This window comes from Erythrolamprus reginae, chromosome Z (assembly GCF_031021105.1).
Source record: "Erythrolamprus reginae isolate rEryReg1 chromosome Z, rEryReg1.hap1, whole genome shotgun sequence".
Taxonomy (NCBI): domain Eukaryota; kingdom Metazoa; phylum Chordata; class Lepidosauria; order Squamata; family Dipsadidae; genus Erythrolamprus; species Erythrolamprus reginae.
In genome coordinates this window covers 100,599,634-100,620,547 of record NC_091963.1, presented here as the reverse complement: position 1 = coordinate 100,620,547, position 20,914 = coordinate 100,599,634, and the positions used below count along the sequence as shown (strand labels likewise).

The following is a 20,914-nucleotide window of genomic DNA, read 5'->3' as shown; positions in this document are numbered from 1 at the left end:
CACATGCCATTAAATATACACAGAATTCAAGTCAAAGACAAAACCATGAATTTTACTAAATTGTGAACCTCTTACATTAAATCGGTTTTGCTTAAACAGGAGTTAATTGCACTCCTGTAGCCAATTAGGGATTATGGAATAGCTGACATTTCTAAAGAACTGATGCCCAATAAATATGAATTATATTCAGAGCTTTAAAAAAGGCAATATTTCTAGAATACATAAGATATCTAAATGATTTGGCGTCTTGAATTTCTGAACTCCTAAGATAATGAAGAACTGTGGCATAACAGGAGAAAAGCTAAATTAATTTATGGTTTCCAAAATCAGTAGAAACAGATCTTTCTAACAAATGTTATTAAAAGAAAAAACCTTTTGTGAGCTGTGGCTCACTTTAGCAAATGTATGGAGTGGCTAAACTGAAGTAGAAATTAAATTGGGATGTGGTGGAGATCTTTCCCTTTAGGGATTGGGTAGCAAGCCCACACTTAAATTAGACAATCCACTCTGAAGCAGATTTTTAAAAGAAAGAAGAACCAACAACACAATGATGCCAACATAGGAACCAGATCCTGCCACAAACCCAGATGCTTATTTTGTCCTCAGATCTACATCAGCAACAAATAGCATCACAGTCTGAACAAAAATTAGTGGATACAATTTAAACATCAGGATTCAAAATACTTTTGAAATAATATTAGGATTTTCCACATTCATGGATGTTCTGTGGAAGATTTTTAAATAATCGTTTTAGAAAAATGACATTTTAACCAAAATTCAGTCAGAATTACGTGACTTTAGAACCCTTGCAAGCTTTTATTCTCAGCCAAGGTTATCTGACAGAATAATATAATCTATTACTAAAATGAATTCCAAGCACATATATTTAGATATGTAACTCAACCTTCATGTTGAATTCACCAAACATATGTACTGTACCTTTTATTATACAGAAAATTGGTTCTGACTGTTGCCTTGTTTTCCTTTTGTCCATATGACCTGATAAATAGAAGCTGTCTATTTAGAGAAAGTCAGCTAAAATTCAGCCAGACAGATAGCAGTGGAAATAGCTTTTGTTGATTTATTGTGTTTTCGAGAAAGTCATTCTATCCCCCATTGCCTTTTTTTGCTTTGCTATTCTTTCCTAACATATATGGCTAAAACAGACATTCCAAACTTATTTTCACTCTACAATATGGGGGAGGAATGGCTTAGGATATCTTCTGATGCAAGTAGATAAAAAAGCAAGTGTTTGTTCCCCTGTTTATGATTTAACTTTTGCTTCTTTCTATCCAATATTTTTGCTCTGTAGTACATTAAAATTGCAACATCTTTTTTTAAGTCTTGTGAATTGAAATGCATTCTCTAGTAGCTGACTACTTTGCAATATACATCCATATATACATTATCAGTATCATGGAATGGAAATATTGAAAATAAATGAAAAATCTGATTGAAAAAATCATGTCCATAGATGATTTTTAAATATTTAATTCTAGTTTAAATTAAAGGGGAAAATATTCAGGTTTTTAAATAAAATTGCCAACATAAAATCATTTTTCTTTTGTGATCATCCTTCCTATACCTGTCAGTGCTGTCATCATGTTTCTTTTCCTCTCCAATATTTCTATGCCACCATAGAATATACTACTTTAACAATTGTGTGTACGTGTGTATGTACATACACACTATGTTACAGGCAAGGAGGATGGTTTACAATTGGACCAGTAAAATTTGGATCTGTTGGCAACCTTTGAATTAAATATGTTTCCTTTCCAAACTTCCTTTATAGAAGAATTCGCCTCAGTTCAAAATATTGTATAATAAAATAATCTGTCCTTTCACTGTCCTTGCTGTTTTGTCCTGTACAGGAAAGGAGGGACACCAAATGTGCACACAATGGCATTTCCTACTCAGGGAAATTGGCTGCCCTCAACACTGAATTGAAAAATGTATTAAAAATTCAAGTATAAATGTATGTTTCAGGACATCAGTAAAAGTGGTATGCCTCTATGGTAGAAAAATTCAGCAGAGTTCCAAATTGTAAAGCAATATGTAATACAAAACATTTTGGGTACATGCAAAATATTGCTTTTGGTTTTTGATAGAAACTCTTTCGATACTGAATGTGTGATAAAATTGCATTCTATTAAATCAGAAGGAGGCTTAATTGACCATTTCTGTTTTAACAAGACAGGCAGAAATCTAAAATGACACGGGGAATTAGTTTTAAGAGAAACATTTGACAAAGGGAGAAAATTAAAAAAAGAAAGAAAATTGAAAAGGAATGGAGAAGAGAATAGCTGGCTAAAATACCTTATAAAATGGTGGAAAATTCTCTTAACAACTGTTTCACTTAGCAATAGAAATGTTTGACTCAATTGTGGTCATAAGTCAAGGACTACCTGTACTTACGATGGTTTCAGTTTCTGTAAAACCATTTGTGACTGCCATTTGTGACCTTCATAGCTGGCTGCTGACAAGCAAAGTCAATGAGAGAAATTTAATTCTTTAAATAAGTGTGTGATTCAGTTAACAACTCCAGTGATTTGCTGAACAAGTGTTGCAAAAAAAGGTTGTAAAATTGGGCACGACTCACTTAATATTTATTTATTTATTTATTCATTTATTCATTTATTCATTCATTCATTCATTCATTCATTCATTCATTAGATTTGTATGCCGCCCCTCTCCATAGACTCAAGGCGGCTCACAACAACAATAAAAACAATGTATCACAAATCTAATATTAAAAAGTCTCTAAAAACCCCTTATTTAAAAAAGCAAGACATACACACAACATACTATGCATAAATTATATAGGCAAAGGGGAGATGTCTCAATTCTCCCATGCCTGACGGCAGAGGTGGGTTTTAAGAAGTTTGTGAAAGGCAAGGAGGGTGGGGGCAATCCTAATCTCTGGGGGGAGCTAGTTCCAGAGGGTTGGGGCCATCACAGAGAAGGCTCTTCCCCTGGGTCACGCCAGATGACATTGTTTAGTCGATGGGACCCGGAGAAGGCCAACTCTGCGGGACCTAACTGGTCGCTAGGATTCGTGTGGCAGAAGGCAGTCCCGGAGATATTCTGGTCCGATGCCATGAAGGGCTTTATAGGTCATAACCAACACTTTTGAATTGTGACCGGAAACCGATTGGCAACCAATGCAGACTGCGGAGTGTTGGTGTGACATGGGCATACCTAGGGAAGCCCATGATTGCTCTCGCAGCTGCATTCTGCACGATCTGAAGTTTCCGAACACTCTTCAAAGGTAGCCCCATGTAGAGAGCATTACAGTAGTCGAGCCTCGAGGTGATGAGGGCATGAGTGACTGTGAGCAGTGACTCCCGGTCCAAATAGGGCCGCAATTGGTGCACCAGGCGAACCTGGGCAAACGCCCCCCTCGCCACAGCTGAAAGATGTTTCTCTAATGTAAGCTGTGGATCGGGGAGGACACCCAAGTTGTGGACCCTCTCCTAACAGGAAGAACCACCTTTCCTAACAGAGGAAATTGTGATCCCTATTGTAGTCATAATATAATAACATAACATAATAATTTTGAGCCCAAAATTTCCATTACTAAGCAAGATGCTTATTAAATGAGCTGCATCTCATTTTATCATCTTTTCACCACTGTTGCTAAGCAAATCACTGTAGATGTTAAATGAATCTGGCTTCCTCCATTGACTGCATTTGTTGGAAGGGGCTGGGAAACTTACAAATAATGATCACGTGATCCCAGGGCAATGCAGCTGTCACAAATATATGCCAGTTGCGAAGTGGGCAAATTTTGATCACATGATCATGGAGATGCTGCAACAGGGATGCAGCATCCCAAAGCAAGTTAGTCATGAGTCACCATTTTGCAGTGGTAAATTTGAATGGTCACTAAAAATAATAATTGAAAGTTGGGGTTTTATTTGGTTGTACTCAATTTTATGTTTCTTTGCCCAAAGGAGCTATCAAATAATATTTGCCATATCTTGCTTTGAGATTGATAAAGAACAGCGTCGAATGTTTGAGAACAAAAAGCACTGAGATTTCATCAGCCATCAAATCCTGTAGAGTTGAAACATGTTGATCTAGAGGTTAAAAAATATTAATAGGTTGTTGTGATGTAAAAATGAAGCTCCTCTAAATAAAACAGGAGGAGAAAATATTTCCCTGGTCTCAAAATATTTTATCATGAACCAAATTTAAAAAGAACCAGGTTGGCCTAATAGTTAAGGAACCAAGTTAGAGGTGGGAGACCATGAGTTCAAGTCCAACCTTAGCCATAAAAAGCAAATGGGGGCCTTTTATTTATTTAACTGGATTTGTATGCCAGTCATTCTCTCTCACCACAACCCAGGGAAGGGCTACCAAATTTTTTACTACCACACTGTGGGCATGGCTTATGCAGGATGCTTTGCATTTTCTTTCAATATCTTTCAGTGAAAATTGGGTGCTCTGGGGTAGAGTTCAATTTTGCTATCCCACTACGTTCTCCCCTATCTGGGCAGCAACCCACCCCTTCCACAACCTACCTCACAGGATTGTTGTGGTGGAGGAAAAAGGCGGGAGAAGATTTGTTGGATATATTTGGGTAAAACTAATAAAGCTAGGACACAAATAAATAAATAACCCACAGTGCTATTTTTCTGTAGTGACTTGGATTCATGGTATACTGGTAGAAAAACTTAATTCCCAATAGATAACTAAAGGTTTGACATGGCGTTTTGTATGTTAAATATTAAAATCTTGCTTTTTTCCCCCTTGAGGTGTAACTCTTCAAATATTGCTTACTTAACAGTTAATAAATTCTTTGTTCATGAGGAAAAAGTATGAAGAAATGAACTTCTCATTAAAGTACAAAGTCCATGTTAGCTAGGTGATATTAATTGTCTGCATTTTAACCCTTTCTCATTTTTCTGTCACCTCTGTCTTGCACCATTTAGGTTTGAAAAGGGACGGATCTACACGTTTATTGGGGAAGTAGTAGTTTCTGTAAATCCTTACAAGAATTTGAACATCTATGGCCGTGACACAGTTGATCAATACAAAGGGCGTGAGTTGTATGAAAGGCCACCACATCTCTTTGCCATCGCAGATGCGGCATATAAAGCCATGAAGAGGCGATCAAAGGACACATGCATTGTAATATCAGGTGCGTCCGAGGTACCTGCTACCTCTCATCATCATGGCAATACTTTAAACAAAGTTGGAAGATTAAAGCTAGGTTCCCATCTTATTTTATTTATTTATTTACTTATTTATTTACTTATTTATTTACTTATTTATTTACTTATTTATGTATGTATGTATGTACTGTATGTATGTATGTATGTATGTATGTATGTATGTATGTATGTATGTATGTATGTATTCATTCATTCATTCATTCATTCATTCAATTTTTATGCCGCCCTTCTCCTTAGACTCAGGGCGGCTTACAACATGTTAGCAATAGCACTTTTTAACAGAGCCAGTGTATTGCCCCCACAATTTGAACCGCTGACCTTCATATCTACAGTCAGCTTCGGTGGCCTGCAGTACAGCATTCTACCTGCTGTGCCACCCCCGGCTCTATTAAATAATAAATTTAATAAATTTATTGTCACTGTCAAAAACAACGAATTGTCATTGGCAACGAAAGTCAGATGACACCCAGAGACCAGTCCCACCATACATAAAATCAGAATAGGTAAATTTAAAAATAGAATAAAAAATAGAATAAATGTCCCACCCACTACAAATTCCCCACCCTGAACCACTCAACCATCTACATGATAAACCGAGTAATATTGTCCAACAGTTCACTGATGGTGACCCTTTAGTTCATTGTTAAGTACGAGTATAGCTCTGGGATAAAAACTATTCAGGAAACGTGTGGTCCAAGTTCTAGTTGTTCTATATCTTCTGCCAGAAGGCAACAATTCAAAGAGATTGTAAGCAGGATGAGAAGAGTCTTTGAGGATGGTGTGCACCTTCCTAGAACAGCGAGATGTGAAGATGTCATCCAGGGCAGGTAGCTGGAGCCCAATGATATTCTGGGCAGTTTTAATAATTCTCTGTAGACAGATGGAATGGAAATGACAGCTAATGACAGCTCCATAAGAACCCCTGCGAGAAGCCACTTCTTGTTATCTGACCTGCCATAACTGGTAGCCATAACTTTGGCCCAAAGCATATCAGAACTCGCCACTGTTGGTCCATTCCAATCTTTGTAGTTTTCACAAGGACAAGAGTGGTCCTGAGGTTAGACCTCACCTTTCTGCCAAAGGTGAAAACTTTGTTTCATTGAGCAGAGGAGGTAATCCTTTCCAGCTTCTTCCCAAATCCTGTACAACATCTGGAACAGAGATGGCACAAACTAGATGTATATTGTGTATAAAAGGACAGAGTCACTTCATTTTAAAAAATCTGAATTTCTCTTCTTGTCCTTCCAACCTACTTCCATGGGCCGAAAAGTCACCCCATCGACTATTGGTGGATGAATCAAATCAGCTTTTTACAAGGCATACAAATTACAGTCCCAGCTTCAGGTAGAGTGCACGCATTACGGTGCACTCTACCTGAAGCGCAGCAACATCGTGGTATGGACAACGATGGCCTCCATTGAAAAAGTATGCAAGGAGGCAATTTGGACTATTGCATCTCCATTTGTACGCCATTATAAGGTGGATGTCTATGCATCGGCTGACGCCGCATTTGGAAGGCATGTGCTTCAGCAAATTGTAAAGGATTAGTCTACCAGTACCAATGGTATCTGCCCAGAAAGATAGCCAGCTTTGGTATGTCCCATTCCTGGATGCTTTATCCACCTTGAGAGAGAAGGGGCATTGGTCTTACCTGATATGCCTCTTCTCCAAGTATTGGATATAGTATCCAATCCCACCCAATTTGGTTAGCACCTGCTGTTGACTGCAGAGACCTGGAAGAATTTTATACAATATTTTGACACATCAGACTCCATCACTTAGCGTATTTGTTTCAAGCTGTCTAGCATAGTAATATGGGTGGGACCTGAACAGCTTTGACAGACTAACTCAATCCAATCACAGAGCAGATTTTATGTATGTATGTATGTATGTATGAAACATAGAAACATAGAAACATAGAAGTCTGACGGCAGAAAAAGACCTCATGGTCCATCTAGTCTGCCCTTATACTATTTTCTGTATTTTATCTTAGGATGGATATATGTTTATCCCAGGCATGTTTAAATTCAGTTACTGTGGATTTATCTACCACATCTGCTGGAAGTTTGTTCCAAGGATCTACTACTCTTTCAGTAAAATAATATTTTCTCATGTTGCTTTTGATCTTTCCCCCAACTAACTTCAGATTGTGTCCCCTTGTTCTTGTGTTCACTTTCCTATTAAAAACACTTCCCTCCTGGACCTTATTTAACCCTTTAATATATTTAAATGTTTCGATCATGTTCCCCCTTTTCCTTCTGTCCTCCAGACTATACAGATTGAGTTCATTAAGTCTTTCCTGATACGTTTTATGCTTAAGACCTTCCACCATTCTTGTAGCCCGTCTTTGGACCCATTCAATTTTGTCAATATCTTTTTGTAGGTGAGGTCTCCAGAACTGAACACAGTATTCCAAATGTGGTCTCACCAGCATTCTATATAGTGGGATCATAATCTCTCTCTTCCTGCTTGTTATACCTCTAGCTATGCAGCCAAGCATCCTACTTGCTTTCCCTACCGCCTGACTGCACTGTTCACCCATTTTGAGACTGTCAGAAATCACTACCCCTAAATCCTTTTCTTTTGAAGTATTTGCCAACACTGAACTGCCAATACAATGTATGTATGTATGTATGTATGTATGTATGTATGTATGTATGTATGTATGTATTTATTTATTTATTTATCAAATTTATATGCCGCCCCTCTCCGCAGACTCGGGGCGGCTAACAACAGTAATAAAACAATATAAATAAATCTGATATTTAAGTTAATTTTAAAAAGAAACCCCAATTTAAGAGACCAATCATACATACAGACATACCATGCATAAATTTTTTTATAAGCCTAGGGGAAGGGAATATAGATTTATAGATAGATTTAACCCATTCCGGGATGGTATATCCACTACTTGGAAAAAAGGTGTATCAGGAAAGACTAATGCCCCTTCCCCATATCGTAGCTTATAACCACCAGACACTTAGAAATGTTATATATCAGATGTAATTTGTACGTTTTTGTAAATATAACCTGTAAAATGTATTTGCCAGATGCTCCCCTGATCACATTATTTTTTTTGTTTTTTAAATCTAATACTTGTTACCGTGTTTCCCCGAAAACAAGACAGCGTCTTATATTAATTTTTGCTCCCAAAGATGTGCTACGTCTTATTTTCAGGGGATGCCTTATATTAGGCAATTGTACGAAACATGTCTTATTTTCGGGGCTGACTTATTTTCAGGGAAACAGGGTAGTTCAATACTGTATACTTTTCTTTCCAACTTTTATAAAGAGTTTCAATGTTTTGCCTAGCTTTCCTACCTTTGAACTAGAAACTGAGCATGAAGACATAGAGCTTAATATTAATTTCTTGAATGATAAAGAAATTCAAGAAGCTCAAATGATTTTATTTGTAGGTTCATGTATAAATAAAGAAATACTTTTTTTAAAAAAGAAGAAGCCCAAAGTGCTTTTGTTCTCTTTAGCTAGTGAAATAGATGAAATTATGTTTTGATGCCTGTCTATCATTTGTACCCTCAGGGGAAAGTGGAGCAGGTAAAACAGAAGCAAGCAAATACATTATGCAGTACATAGCTGCCATTACCAATGTGAGTCAGAGAGCTGAAGTTGAAAGGTAAGCCATTCACTTTGGAGGGGAAAATGTCTGATGAATGCAAAATATAATTACTCCATAGGAAAAAGTAGAAGTGAAGGTGCCACAACAGGTTGCAAACATTTAACTTCTCAAGAGCTCTATTAAACACACACACTACATTGTATCAAATGTTCAAAGTACACTATGGGGCTCTAAAACCCAACACACATACTAAATCCTTTAACAGCAACTTTCTGTTGTGTAAGAGGTGGCTAAGACAATGCTAGCATCCCATAAAGTAATTGCCCTTGTCTGGCTTATTATCCTCTGAGAATTTTAATGTGTCAAGTTTAAATGGATTGAATTTCAGGCAATCTGGATACAACTGCTTTCACTTTCTTCTGCTATTTCTTCTATTAGTCAGGACCCTAATCTCAACAATATTATCTATATACACTGCTCAAAAAAATAAAGGGAACACTCAAAGAACACATCCTAGATCTGAATGAATGAAATATTCTCATTGAATACCTTGTTCTGTACAAAACAGAACTGCTGTTCTGCTGACAACCTGTAAAATTGATTGCTGCTTAGGTGGACAGTTTGATTTCACAGAAGTTTGATTTACTTGGAGTTATATTGTGTTGTTTAAGTATTCCCTTTATTTTTTTGAGCAGTATGTTTTGACAGGATGATCTATTCTCGGAAGTCTCTATGGCATTGAACATAATTTTGGAATTCATAGTTGGCTTCACACAGAGAGAAGGAGTTTTTAATATCTAAAATGATGGGAGTGACTACATAGAATGAAGCTTGATATAAATGAAAATTCAGAATTAGGGATCTATTATTTGCTTGGGATGGCTTTCTGCTGGCCACATTTTGAAAGGCAGCCTCCTTTAGCCTAACAAAGATGGCCATTAGGTTTCTTGCCTATTAAAACATTATGTCTGACCTAGGTTCCTTTACTATTAGTTTTTGGGCATGTGTGTTCTTTAAAGGGTGAAGAACATGCTGCTGAAATCCAACTGTGTTCTGGAAGCTTTTGGCAATGCGAAAACTAACCGTAATGACAACTCCAGCCGCTTTGGAAAATATATGGATATCAATTTTGATTTCAAAGGAGACCCCATAGGTGGACATATCAATAATTACTTGCTGGAAAAGGTAACTAGGGTTTTCATGCTCCTCCACAGATTTTTTTCCAGAAATTAGTAGCATTTATTATATTGTAAGCCTCTGGATTTATAATAGAAAACCGAAGTGAGTTCTTGGGATAAGTGTATGAGGAAGTTGGCTTTAACTTGCAAAACTTTCAGTAAATATAATTGTAGCAGAGACCATAGTTTTAAATAGATGATCATGTGGTTGTAAGGAAATTTACTATTACATGTTTCATGGTCTGATGGAAACCTCAGTTAAAAATAGAATAGATGACAGGGCCATCCAGCTTTTTGTTTTGTGAGTATATGCAGAATTATTTTTCAAAGCAGCAGCATTTGTTGCCTTTAAACATCTGTACAGAACATACACTATATAATGTTTATCTTCCCTTTTCCCCTTCCCTCACTCTGCTTTGTCGGAATGATAATCTTGGAATAAGCACTGAAGGTTTGATGATTTAGGAATTACTTTTCAAGTATTCCCCTCACCTCCCAAATTTAAACCATGCAACAGTTTCTGTTTCAAGATATTAATAATAAAACCCCACTTTAGCTGTGTCTTGCCCTCCGATATCTGTTGATTTGCTGAATAAAAATCAGTCTTGGGTAACTCTATTAAACTCTCTATCCTATTGCAATGGAACAATTTCTGGTTAAACAATTATTCAAAAAGTTACTTACAACCCCTCCTTGAAGATACAATTGCAGCATAACCACCACCATCCCAAGGAATGTGACCACATCTCCATCATTTGACACTTGGTTTGCATTTGTATAACTGCAGTCATGTGACTACATTTTGTTTCCGGGTTGTTTTATTTTACATTTTCTTGCAATAAATCTCTGTTGAATAAATGGATTCATATTTACAACATCTAAATAGTTCACTTAACAAATTAAGATTAATGAAACCTTAACCAGTAACATCCTTCTATTGCTTGTCAATCTGATTGATCCCAGAAGGTATTCTACCCTTGGTCATACTGAATAAAGTGTCTTTCCCTCTGGGTTATGCAGCAGCCTCATAGGGGCTTCCATAGTTGTTTAAAAGGCTAGTTGTCCTTTGGAGGGATTGCTACCACACTTCCACTAAAATTGGTTTGTTGCAAATGGTTGTTAGGCCACTGTTGTATTTCAAGCCTTTCATTATTTGTTTAATTTATTTAAAGGATGTAAATGACTTGCCATGACTCTGGATGGCTAATAACCATAGAACCTCAATAGATAAATAAAATATCATCATCATCATCATCATCATCATCATCTATTATATTGTGTTAAATTGCAATAACAGATTGTGTAACTAGTTCCCACCCCCCTTAAGCCTTCTGCCTCCCAAGATATTATTTAAATAGGGCAATATTAGGTTTAAAAACAGCCTGTTTTCAATATTTTACTCAATGTAAACTGTTTGCTTAAGATAGTGCAAATTAAAAAATAAATTAGCAAACTTCTTTGGTAATGATTTTTCTCTATTCTTCCAGTCCCGGGTGATTGTGCAGCAACTAGGAGAGAGAAACTTTCACTCCTTCTACCAGGTGAGTTGCAACTATGAAATTACCCACTGTGTGGGTGACCACTTCTAAATTCAGAGGAATGCACCCTACTCTTATTTGTCATGTTCTTCACTTTTTTATCCTATCAGTTTGTTACATCTCCTTTCTCCCCTAATTCATTCACAGTGCAAAGGACAAGTCTTTCTATAGCAATTTTTGCTGTAGAGGATCACATATTCCACTCTGAGGCTCAAAGACTGGTCTTCAGACTTCCTTTATCCAAATGTAATGTTACTTGGTGTTTTTATTTTCCTTGGAAGAGAAGATCATACTGGTTCTAGCCTGCAGATGGAAATAATTTCCATATATACTTCATGGTTTTGCCTTCTGTGCCTGTTAGCAATTATGGTAACTGGATGCCTGTCTTGGATACCTCTGAAACAGCTAATAGTGCCTTAGGGTAGCCTTTTATAAAAGACAATGTCTGTTTCTTTTGGAAAGTAGGGTTATGTATTACTGTACTTTTATGCCAGGCTACAATGTTGGTAAAGCACCACTGTTTATTGTTTTACTAGAGAAGTGTAAAGACTGTGCCACTGATTTTATTTATTTGAGAAATGCATACGATCACTTATATTATATAAAACATCCTAGGTGGCTAGTAAACCCGCAAATAATAAAAAACACCAGATTAAAATTCCATGCCATTCAACATCTTTTCAAAATAATAATAATAATAATAATAAAGCTGGGTTCCCATCCCGTTATGATGGGATGGAAGAAGAGTCACGTTTCAATGTCCTTTCAGGGTAGACCCCCCCCCTTATATCTTGGTTTAGATGAAACAATGAACATGTTTAAATATTTTGGGATACTAGCCATACTGACCCTAGGAGAAAGTTTCCTAATCCTGAAAAAAACACGAGTTCTTGAATATGTAATAGCTTAAGATAACTCCATTAAAAGTTGCATCTCTTATAACAGGATGAAAAAAGAGGAAAAGAGAAACAGAAGTCTTTAAATGAAGGATGCCCCTTAGCTGAGATTCCAGAAGGAAGGTCCTAAAGACAGATCACGTATCAGTAGTATTGCTGAGTGGTAATGACTGGCCACTCGAATCATATACTTTTTCCTTCCCAAAATAGCCTTATATAGAATCTAACTTGTCAGGAGTGAGTAGTAAAGGAGCAGCTGTTGCAATACTTGCTCTCTTCACTGTTGAACATTCTATGTTTTAGATGGTAATAATATTAATAATACATAGCACCACCAAAAAGGCAATTTATGTAAGGGGTCTTTGCTGCTCTCTGGGCTTGGTGGTTTTCTTGCACATGTTTCAGTACCTGAACTAGGTAGCATCACCACTGCTAGGGACTAAGATTCACAATATTACTTAATTTGGATAATGAAGCATCTGCATGGGGAGAAAAAAAATCAAGCTTAGAGAGCACCATTGACCCTCATTTCAACTCAGAGCTACCAATATTCTCCGTTATCAACACAGCTAGTTTAAGTAACCTTAATTCTTATTTTTTAGCTTCTTCAAGGAGGCTCTGAACAGCTTCTGCGATCTTTATATCTACATAAAGATTTATCTGCATACAGCTATATTAGTGCTGGAACACAACCAAAGGTGAGGAAGAATCATCTTTTCCTTTGAAACTATTGCATGGTAAACTATTCTATTGCTTATCCCTTTATACATTCGGAGATCTAATTGCATTTATTTTCTAATATTAGTTTAACCTATCCAATGCTTACAAGTAATTTCGATTGGCCAGCTTAAAAACTACTAAAAATAAATAATCCAGTATATTTTCAATATTAATTGATCAGCTACCAAATCAAATCTTTTATTAAGGCCACAGATCAGGATTCAAAGGGCGAAACATAATAATTTTAAAAACTAAAAAATATAAAATACATAAAGTCAATTACATCTTTAGCAATTCTGAGGAATATTTTACAGTATCTGATTTCATTTCTTTTACAGTATATGATTTCATTTGTTCATTCATTCACATTTATATGTCGCCCATCTCCTTGCAGGCTCAGGGCAGCAAAATACAATAAAATAAGATACAAAAGTTAAAACCCCACATAATAAACATTCACCCATCAAAAGTTAAAACCACACATAATAAAAATCATTCATCCATCAACAATTAGACCAGAGCAAGGTGTTGGTGCTCAATGGCCCTCCCAGGCCTGCTGGCAAAGCTGTGCTCTTAGATGAAGAAACTAAAAATATATAATCTCATTCAGCAATTCCAAGGCCACATTTTAACAGCAAAATGCCTGAACGGTTTTATTTATTTTCATTATTATTGAAACTCTGATTCCTGTAATCTGTAAATAGTGCAACATAGGACAGGTTTTGAACCAGGATACCTCAAATGGGCTAACATACACAACATGTCCAAAATCATGACTCTTGACTTCAGTGTAATTGAAATTTGACCAATTTTATGAAACTTTTTGTACCATAGAACAGTTTATGACTTGATGCAAAACGTCATAAAACTTTTCCTGCGCTAATGTTTGACAGTGCTATACAGTCGAACATGGGCTAATTTCAAGACACATAAAACTCTGAATATATCCCAATTTTTCCAATTAAGGCATTGCATTAGAAGCTCTGTCACAGTTGAAGTCATTGAGGAATCTGGTAAGGAAATCTCTCTGAAAAGATGACCCAAAAGAATAATCTCTTATCTAATTATGACTATGAATGGGGAATTGAATTAGATATGTAACAGGTCTCTGGATATTACAGGTAGTCCTTCACTTACAACAGATCATTAGTGACTGTTCCAAGTTACAGAGTCACTGACTTATGATTGTTTCACACACTTATGACCTTCGCAGCATCCCAATGGTCATGTAATAAAAATTAGCTCAAATTTATGACAGTTGCTGTTCCAGGATTTTGTGATAACCTTTTGCAACTTTCTGACAAGCAAAATCAATGAGGAAGCCAGATTCACTTAACAACTGTGTAACTTAACAACTGCAATGATTCACTTAACAACTAGGGCAAGAATGGTCGTGAAAAGTGGGAAAAGTCACTTAAATGTCTCACTTAGCAATTTTGGACTCAATTCTGGTCGTAAGTCAAAAACTACCTGTATTGCATCATATATTACCTTACATGTATTATACTGTATAAAGTTACCTATTTTTATTTGGAATTCTGGGCTATGTTCTTTTTTGCTCCTTGACAGCAATAACTAAAAAAGTTTTCCAAATTTGGCCAAATTGGTTTAATATTCTCCTTGACATCTTTTTTTTTAATTGGGGAAAAAATTCAGCTCAGATCCTTTGAAAACTCTATATTACTGTGGGCCAACTATCAACTTTATGTTGCCAACTATTTTGCTTCACTTCCTAATTAACATTATCTTGTTTTGTATGTTTGACCCTGGCTAGCAGGAAAGGATGATAATTTATATTCTCGTTTGCAGCTGTGGTTTCCTCCCTTTTTCCTTGTTTTTTTCCAACCGCCCACTCCCCCATCACCCCTAGGTTTTTTTATTATCTGGATTCATTGTGAATATTTGAATAGATTAAACTTTTTCTCTTGCTTCTCTTTTTCCTATCAGCTAGTTCACGTAATTTTATTTTTTACTACTATTACTAATACTTTATTCTTTGTCTTGGCTGAAGTGTTCCTTCAGCTTTCCCGTAGAGACGAGTGTCTTGTTTTTCCCTTGCTTAACATTGTATTCTTAGTGTTAAAGCAAGAGAGTGACTTCATGTTTTTCTTTGTTTCTTTTCCAGTGTGCCATTAATGACAGTGCAGATTTCAAAGCTGTTGCTGATGCAATGAAAGTGATTGGGTTTGGACCAGAAGAGATTCAAACTGTGTACAAAATCCTTGCTACCATTCTGCATCTGGTAAGTGGATCTCTATGCTGTTAGACTTATGGAAAGAAAGGTGTGTTGTTTTATTTATTTATTTATTTATTTAGTTAGTTAGTTAGTTAGTTAGTTAGTTAGTTAGTTAGTTAGTTAGTTAGTTAGTTAGTCAGTCCAATACACAACAATACACAATGGAGTGACATGATAAATATTTTCAGCCTCTCCAGCTGGCTTTCAACAAGCAAAGTCAATGGGGAAGCCAGCGGAAAATATTGTAAGTTGCAATCATGTGTTATCTCAGTTAACAACATCAGTGATTCACTTAAATGGCCACATGTGTGGTCAAATGATGCCTTAGTTAACCACTATACCACTTAATCATGTGTTTTGTGGTCTAATTGTGTTTGTAAGTCAATGATGACTTGTAGAAACTTCCAGTGTTTTTGGTGGATATGTTCTTTTGTTAATTTTAATAAGTAAGGTGTAATTTCCCCATATTTATCAGTAAAACAATGTACCGTGTTTCCCCGAAAATAAGGCAGCGTCTTATATTAATTTTTGCTCCCAAAGATGTGCTACGTCTTACTTTCAGGGGATGTCTTATTTCCCCCCCAATTAATTGTATCCTGTATCCTGCTGCAGCAAAAACGCATCCAAACACGCAGCCACATGTTGGATGCGTATTGGATGTGTTTCAAAACTAATTGATACAGCGTTTGGGGATGCAATTTATGGACAGCAATGTTATATATGTTCTGTTCAGGAATGTTGCAAAACGAAAGGTCTCCTATGTCTTACTTTCGGGGGATGCCTTATATTAGGCAATTCTATGAAACCTCTCCTATGTCTTACTTTTGGGGGTGACTTATTTTCGGGGAAACAGGGTATCAGGAATTTGGTTCCCTAGCAAGAAATGCTTTAATTTAAGATGGAGATGGAATAGCTATTATCCTAGTTTGAGATGAATTAAGGAAATAGCCAGACTTTTCAAGTAAATACAATATCTAAATTGTGCTTGATGCTGGAATTGTTGAGGAAATGAACAATTTTTTTCCATATTTTCTCCAGGGAAACTTGAAATTTTCTGTGGACGGTGAAACACCACTGATTGAAAATGGCAAGCTAGTATCTGTCATTGCAGATCTCCTCTCAACTAAAGCTGATATGGTAGAGAAGGCCTTGCTTTTTCGAACTGTAGCTACTGGTCGTGATATCATTGATAAGCAACACACAGAGCAGGAAGCCACTTACGGCAAAAATGCATTTGCAAAGGTGAATATAGATTCCATCCAATCAGTGTGAAGTCTACCTTTTTGGTTTGATAACTTCATTTTTAAATGAAAAATTAATATGATTGATTCAAAAAGTCCAAAAGTAGCCAGGCAAAGAAAAAAACACACACATAAATTATCACTTGCAATTCAGGAACAATTTATGTAAGAAAGTTAACAGGCGACTTTCTCTCGAGTTATCAAAAATATTCTGTCTGAAGTTTGTCTGAATTGCCAATTATCTTTGGGAGGCTAGTGATTGGAATTCTCTGGAGATTGATGAAGTCTTTGGAATTCTTGAAGTTTATAGATAATATGAGAAGACAATTATATTTTTTGGTGTGCAGGGAGATTGGAATTCACACACTTGTAGCTACTTTCCAATGGGACACATAAGTGAAATTAAAATGTTGGTAGAGGAAGAATCAGGAACTGGCTGACTTGTTTAATCAACTAAATGTCCTGAAAATAACCCCATTTCCATTTTAATAGCTACAACAAAAGAACAGCTTTATTTGCAGCTTATTTGTTTAAGTCTCATAAGAGTTTTACTGCTGAGTAGTTTAGAACTGGATGGTTCCCAGTTTTCTTTTATAACACAAAAATACAGGCTTACTACATCTGGGTTTTAAACCAGGAAATAAAATTGATAATGTACTTTGGTTTGTAGGCAATATATGAACGCCTTTTCTGCTGGATTGTGATGCATATCAATGATGGGATTGCAGTGAAAGATTACAACAGCACTGTCCACGGCAAAAACACAGTGATTGGCGTTCTTGACATCTATGGCTTTGAGATCTTTGACAATAACAGGTGAAATATCTTGAGACAGTCAAGCATATGTTGGTTCACAGGAGGATTTAAGACACTATTTACTGATTTTTCCTTTTATAGTTTTGAACAATTCTGCATTAACTACTGTAATGAGAAGTTGCAACAGCTCTTCATTCAACTTGTTTTGAAGCAAGAACAGGAAGAATATCAGCGAGAGGGGATTCCTTGGAAGCATGTGAGTAGATTTACACAGTCAGCTCAGAAACACTCAGTAGTTACCCCCCCCCCCATTAAGATTTCAAGTGTGGTATCATTTGGGGAGGGGCATTCAATATGATTATTTAAAACATAAAAACTAAAGCACACAATCATTAGAAAATCAGTTAATAAAGCTTACAAAAGGAAAGGGAAAGTCTTTCCCTTCCCTTCCCTGTCTTTTCCATGAAGGAAAAGACTGAAAATTAAAAGCAGACAAATGTTACCCAGTTAATAAGGTTAAGAAAGTGAGGGTGGTTTTCAAGAAAAACTTTCAAGACTTTTTCAGCTATTATATAGGCTAAGTGAAACCATAGAGAAATAATCTTTTAAATACTTTGATCCCAAGGCAAGGTTATAAAGATTATAATCAACGTTGTGAGCTAAGTCTGAAGGCAGACTGATAAGCAAGGCAGTTGCAATATCAATGGTATAATAGACTATAATCTTTGAGAACACTCTCTGCTCCTGCAGCCATGTGTTTATGGATACATATGGATATATATATTCATGAATACAGAATGGCAATAGTACTTGGAATTATATTCTGCTTCACAGTGCTTTACAGCCTCCTCGATGTGATTTACAGGTAGTCAGCATATTGTCCCCAATAATCTGGGTCCTCATTTTACTGATCTCAGAAGGATGGAAAGCTGAGTCAACCTTGAGCCGGTCAGAATTAAACTGCTGAATTGCTGGTAACCGGCAGTCAGCATAAATAGCCTGCAGTACTACATTCTAACCACTGCGCCACCACGTCTCAGAATACTGAGCCAATACTGAGCCAAACTGAACGTGATCAACTCCTTCCAAATTCCATCCCTTTTGGATTTTTATCTAATGGAGCCTTGAAAATGGACATTTTAAATACATGCCTACAGAATATCTCTAGTTTTAGAAACCAGTTTCAAAATGTTGCTGAATAGTTTGACTTAAATCTGCCTGAAATATTCTGAATTAATTTAAAATAAATCTCATTGAGTTTCAAAGTAGGAACTGCATCTGAAGGAAATTTAAATTTATATCTCCTCATTTCTTTTCATATTACTAATTCTAGTAGTGCAGTATACTTTTCCTCACGGAGTTCTCTTTAGTAGTAGTAGTAGTAGTAGTAGTAATAATAATAATAATAATAATAATAATAATAATAATAATAATTTATTAGATTTGTATGCCGCCCCTCTCCGAAGACTCGGGGCGGCTCACAACAATAATAAAAAACAATATTATAGCGAAACAAATCTAATATTAAAAAAGAAGCATATGAAACCCTATCATATTTAAAAACCAAACAACACATACATACCAAACATAAAATATAAAGAGCCTGGGGGAAAGGTGTCTCAACTCCCCCATGCCTGGCGGTATAGGTGGGTCTTGAGTAGTTTATGAAAGACAAGGAGGGTGGGGGCAGTTCTAATCTCCGGAGGGAGTTGATTCCAGAGGGCCGGGGCTGCCACAGAGAAGGCTCTTCCCCTGGGGCCCGCCAAATGACATTGTTTAGTCGACGGGATCCGGAGAAGGCCAACTCTGTGGGACCTTATCGGTCACTGAGATTCATGGTTCCGGAGGTATTCTGGTTCAATGCCATGTAGGGCATTAAAGGTCATAACCAACACTTTGAATTGTGACCGGAAATTGATCGGCAGCCAATGCAGGCCACGGAGTGTTATAGAAACGTGGGCGAATCTGGGAAGCCCCACGATGGCTCTCGCGGCCGCCTTCTGCACGATCTGAAGTTTCCGAACACTTTTCAAAGGTAGCCCCATGTATTTGTTTAGTATTATTTACTATTTGTTCTCAAATATTCTGCAGATTGACTACTTCAACAACCAAATTATTGTTGATCTCGTGGAACTGCAACACAAGGGGATCATAGCCAATTTGGATGATGCATGCATGAATGTTGGAAAAGTCACAGATGAAATGTTCCTGGAGGCTCTTAATAAGAAGTTGGGCAAACATGCTCACTTTTCCAGCAGAAAGGTATTTTTGTCTAATCTGACATTAACTATACTTCTGGCACTAGACTAATTTAAGCTTTTTTTCCAATTAACATTGAAATTATTTCTCTTGTCTTTTCTTAATTGAAACAGATCAGTTTATACAAAATCAACATTTAGCTACATATTATACCACTGCTACTAAACATACACCAAAGAATTTTGAAAAACATATTTCTAATTGATTTTTTCCCTTAAAGCATTTTACCCTCCTGGAAAGGATCAAAGAACACTGCACAACTGAAACTGCAGTCTTTAAAAACACTGTTCAGAAACAAACAAACAAAAAATAGAACAAAAGATCATAAGAAACATATCCACACAATATTTTCTTTATTATCATGTTGATCAAGTCATATTATCAAGTTCAGCAAGTACCATTTCACCAAAAACTGCTTTCTCTCTGATGGGCTCAGAGTGTAGCAATATGGAAGAAAGCTCGTCACTTTTTTATTTTATTTTATTTTATTTTATTTTATTTCATTTTATTTTATTTTATTTTATTTATTGTTTGTCAAGCATGTACAAGGTAGTAGGTATTGGTATAAACATAAACATTAGCAAGGTAGGTACAGGTAAATTAGGCAATAGGACAGTAAGGCAGGGACGGTAGGCACAATGGAGTGCTTAGGCACGCCCCTTACAAACCTCTTAGGAATGGGGTGAGGTCAACTGTAGATAGTCTAAGGCAGTGATGGTGAACCTATGGTACAGGTGCCACAGGTGGCATGCGGAGCCATATCTGCTGGCACGTGAACCATTATCCTAGCTCAGCTTCAATGTGCATGTGCGTGCCAGCCAGATGATTTTCTTATTATTTATTATTTATTATCTTATTTATTGGATTTGTATGCCGCCCCTCTCTGTAGACTCGGGGCGGCTAACAACAGTGATAAAAAACAGCATGTAACAATCCAATACTAAAACAACTACCCCCCCCCCTTATTATAAAACCAAACATACATACAAACATACCATGCGTAAATTGTAAAGGTCTAGGGGGAAAGAATATCTCAGTTCCCCCATACCTGACGGCAGAGGTGGATTTTAAGAAGCTTACGAAAGGCAAGGAGGGTGGGGGCAGTTCTAATCTCTGGGGGGAATTGGTTCCAGAGGGCCGGGGCCACCACAGAGAAGGCTCTTCCCCTGGGTCCTGCCAAACAACATTGTTTAGTTGACGGGACCCGGAGAAGGCCCACTCTGTGGTACCTAACTGGTCGCTGGGATTCGTGCGGCAGAAGGTGGTCCTGGAAATATTCTGGTCCGATGCCATGAAGGGCTTTATAGGTCATGACCAACACTTTGAATTGTGACCG

The 20,914-nt window shown here is 36.8% G+C and overlaps 1 protein-coding gene across 2 annotated transcripts in view; it reads left to right on the top strand.

The window, feature by feature from the left end:
• Nucleotides 1-20,914, top strand: part of MYO1D (myosin ID) — a 170,940-nt gene that overhangs the window by 29,449 nt on the left and 120,577 nt on the right. For both annotated transcript variants that reach the window (XR_011556871.1, XM_070727987.1), the window contains exons 2-11: nucleotides 4,935-5,143; nucleotides 8,718-8,811; nucleotides 9,774-9,939; nucleotides 11,420-11,473; nucleotides 12,969-13,064; nucleotides 15,212-15,328; nucleotides 16,361-16,564; nucleotides 17,234-17,379; nucleotides 17,461-17,575; nucleotides 19,411-19,581. Coding sequence is in view for 1 of the 2 variants with exons in the window: in XM_070727987.1 (XP_070584088.1) it covers nucleotides 4,935-5,143; nucleotides 8,718-8,811; nucleotides 9,774-9,939; nucleotides 11,420-11,473; nucleotides 12,969-13,064; nucleotides 15,212-15,328; nucleotides 16,361-16,564; nucleotides 17,234-17,379; nucleotides 17,461-17,575; nucleotides 19,411-19,581 (1,372 nt within the window). In the remaining variant the exon portion in view is untranslated. The remainder of the gene's footprint in view (nucleotides 1-4,934; nucleotides 5,144-8,717; nucleotides 8,812-9,773; nucleotides 9,940-11,419; nucleotides 11,474-12,968; nucleotides 13,065-15,211; nucleotides 15,329-16,360; nucleotides 16,565-17,233; nucleotides 17,380-17,460; nucleotides 17,576-19,410; nucleotides 19,582-20,914) is intronic.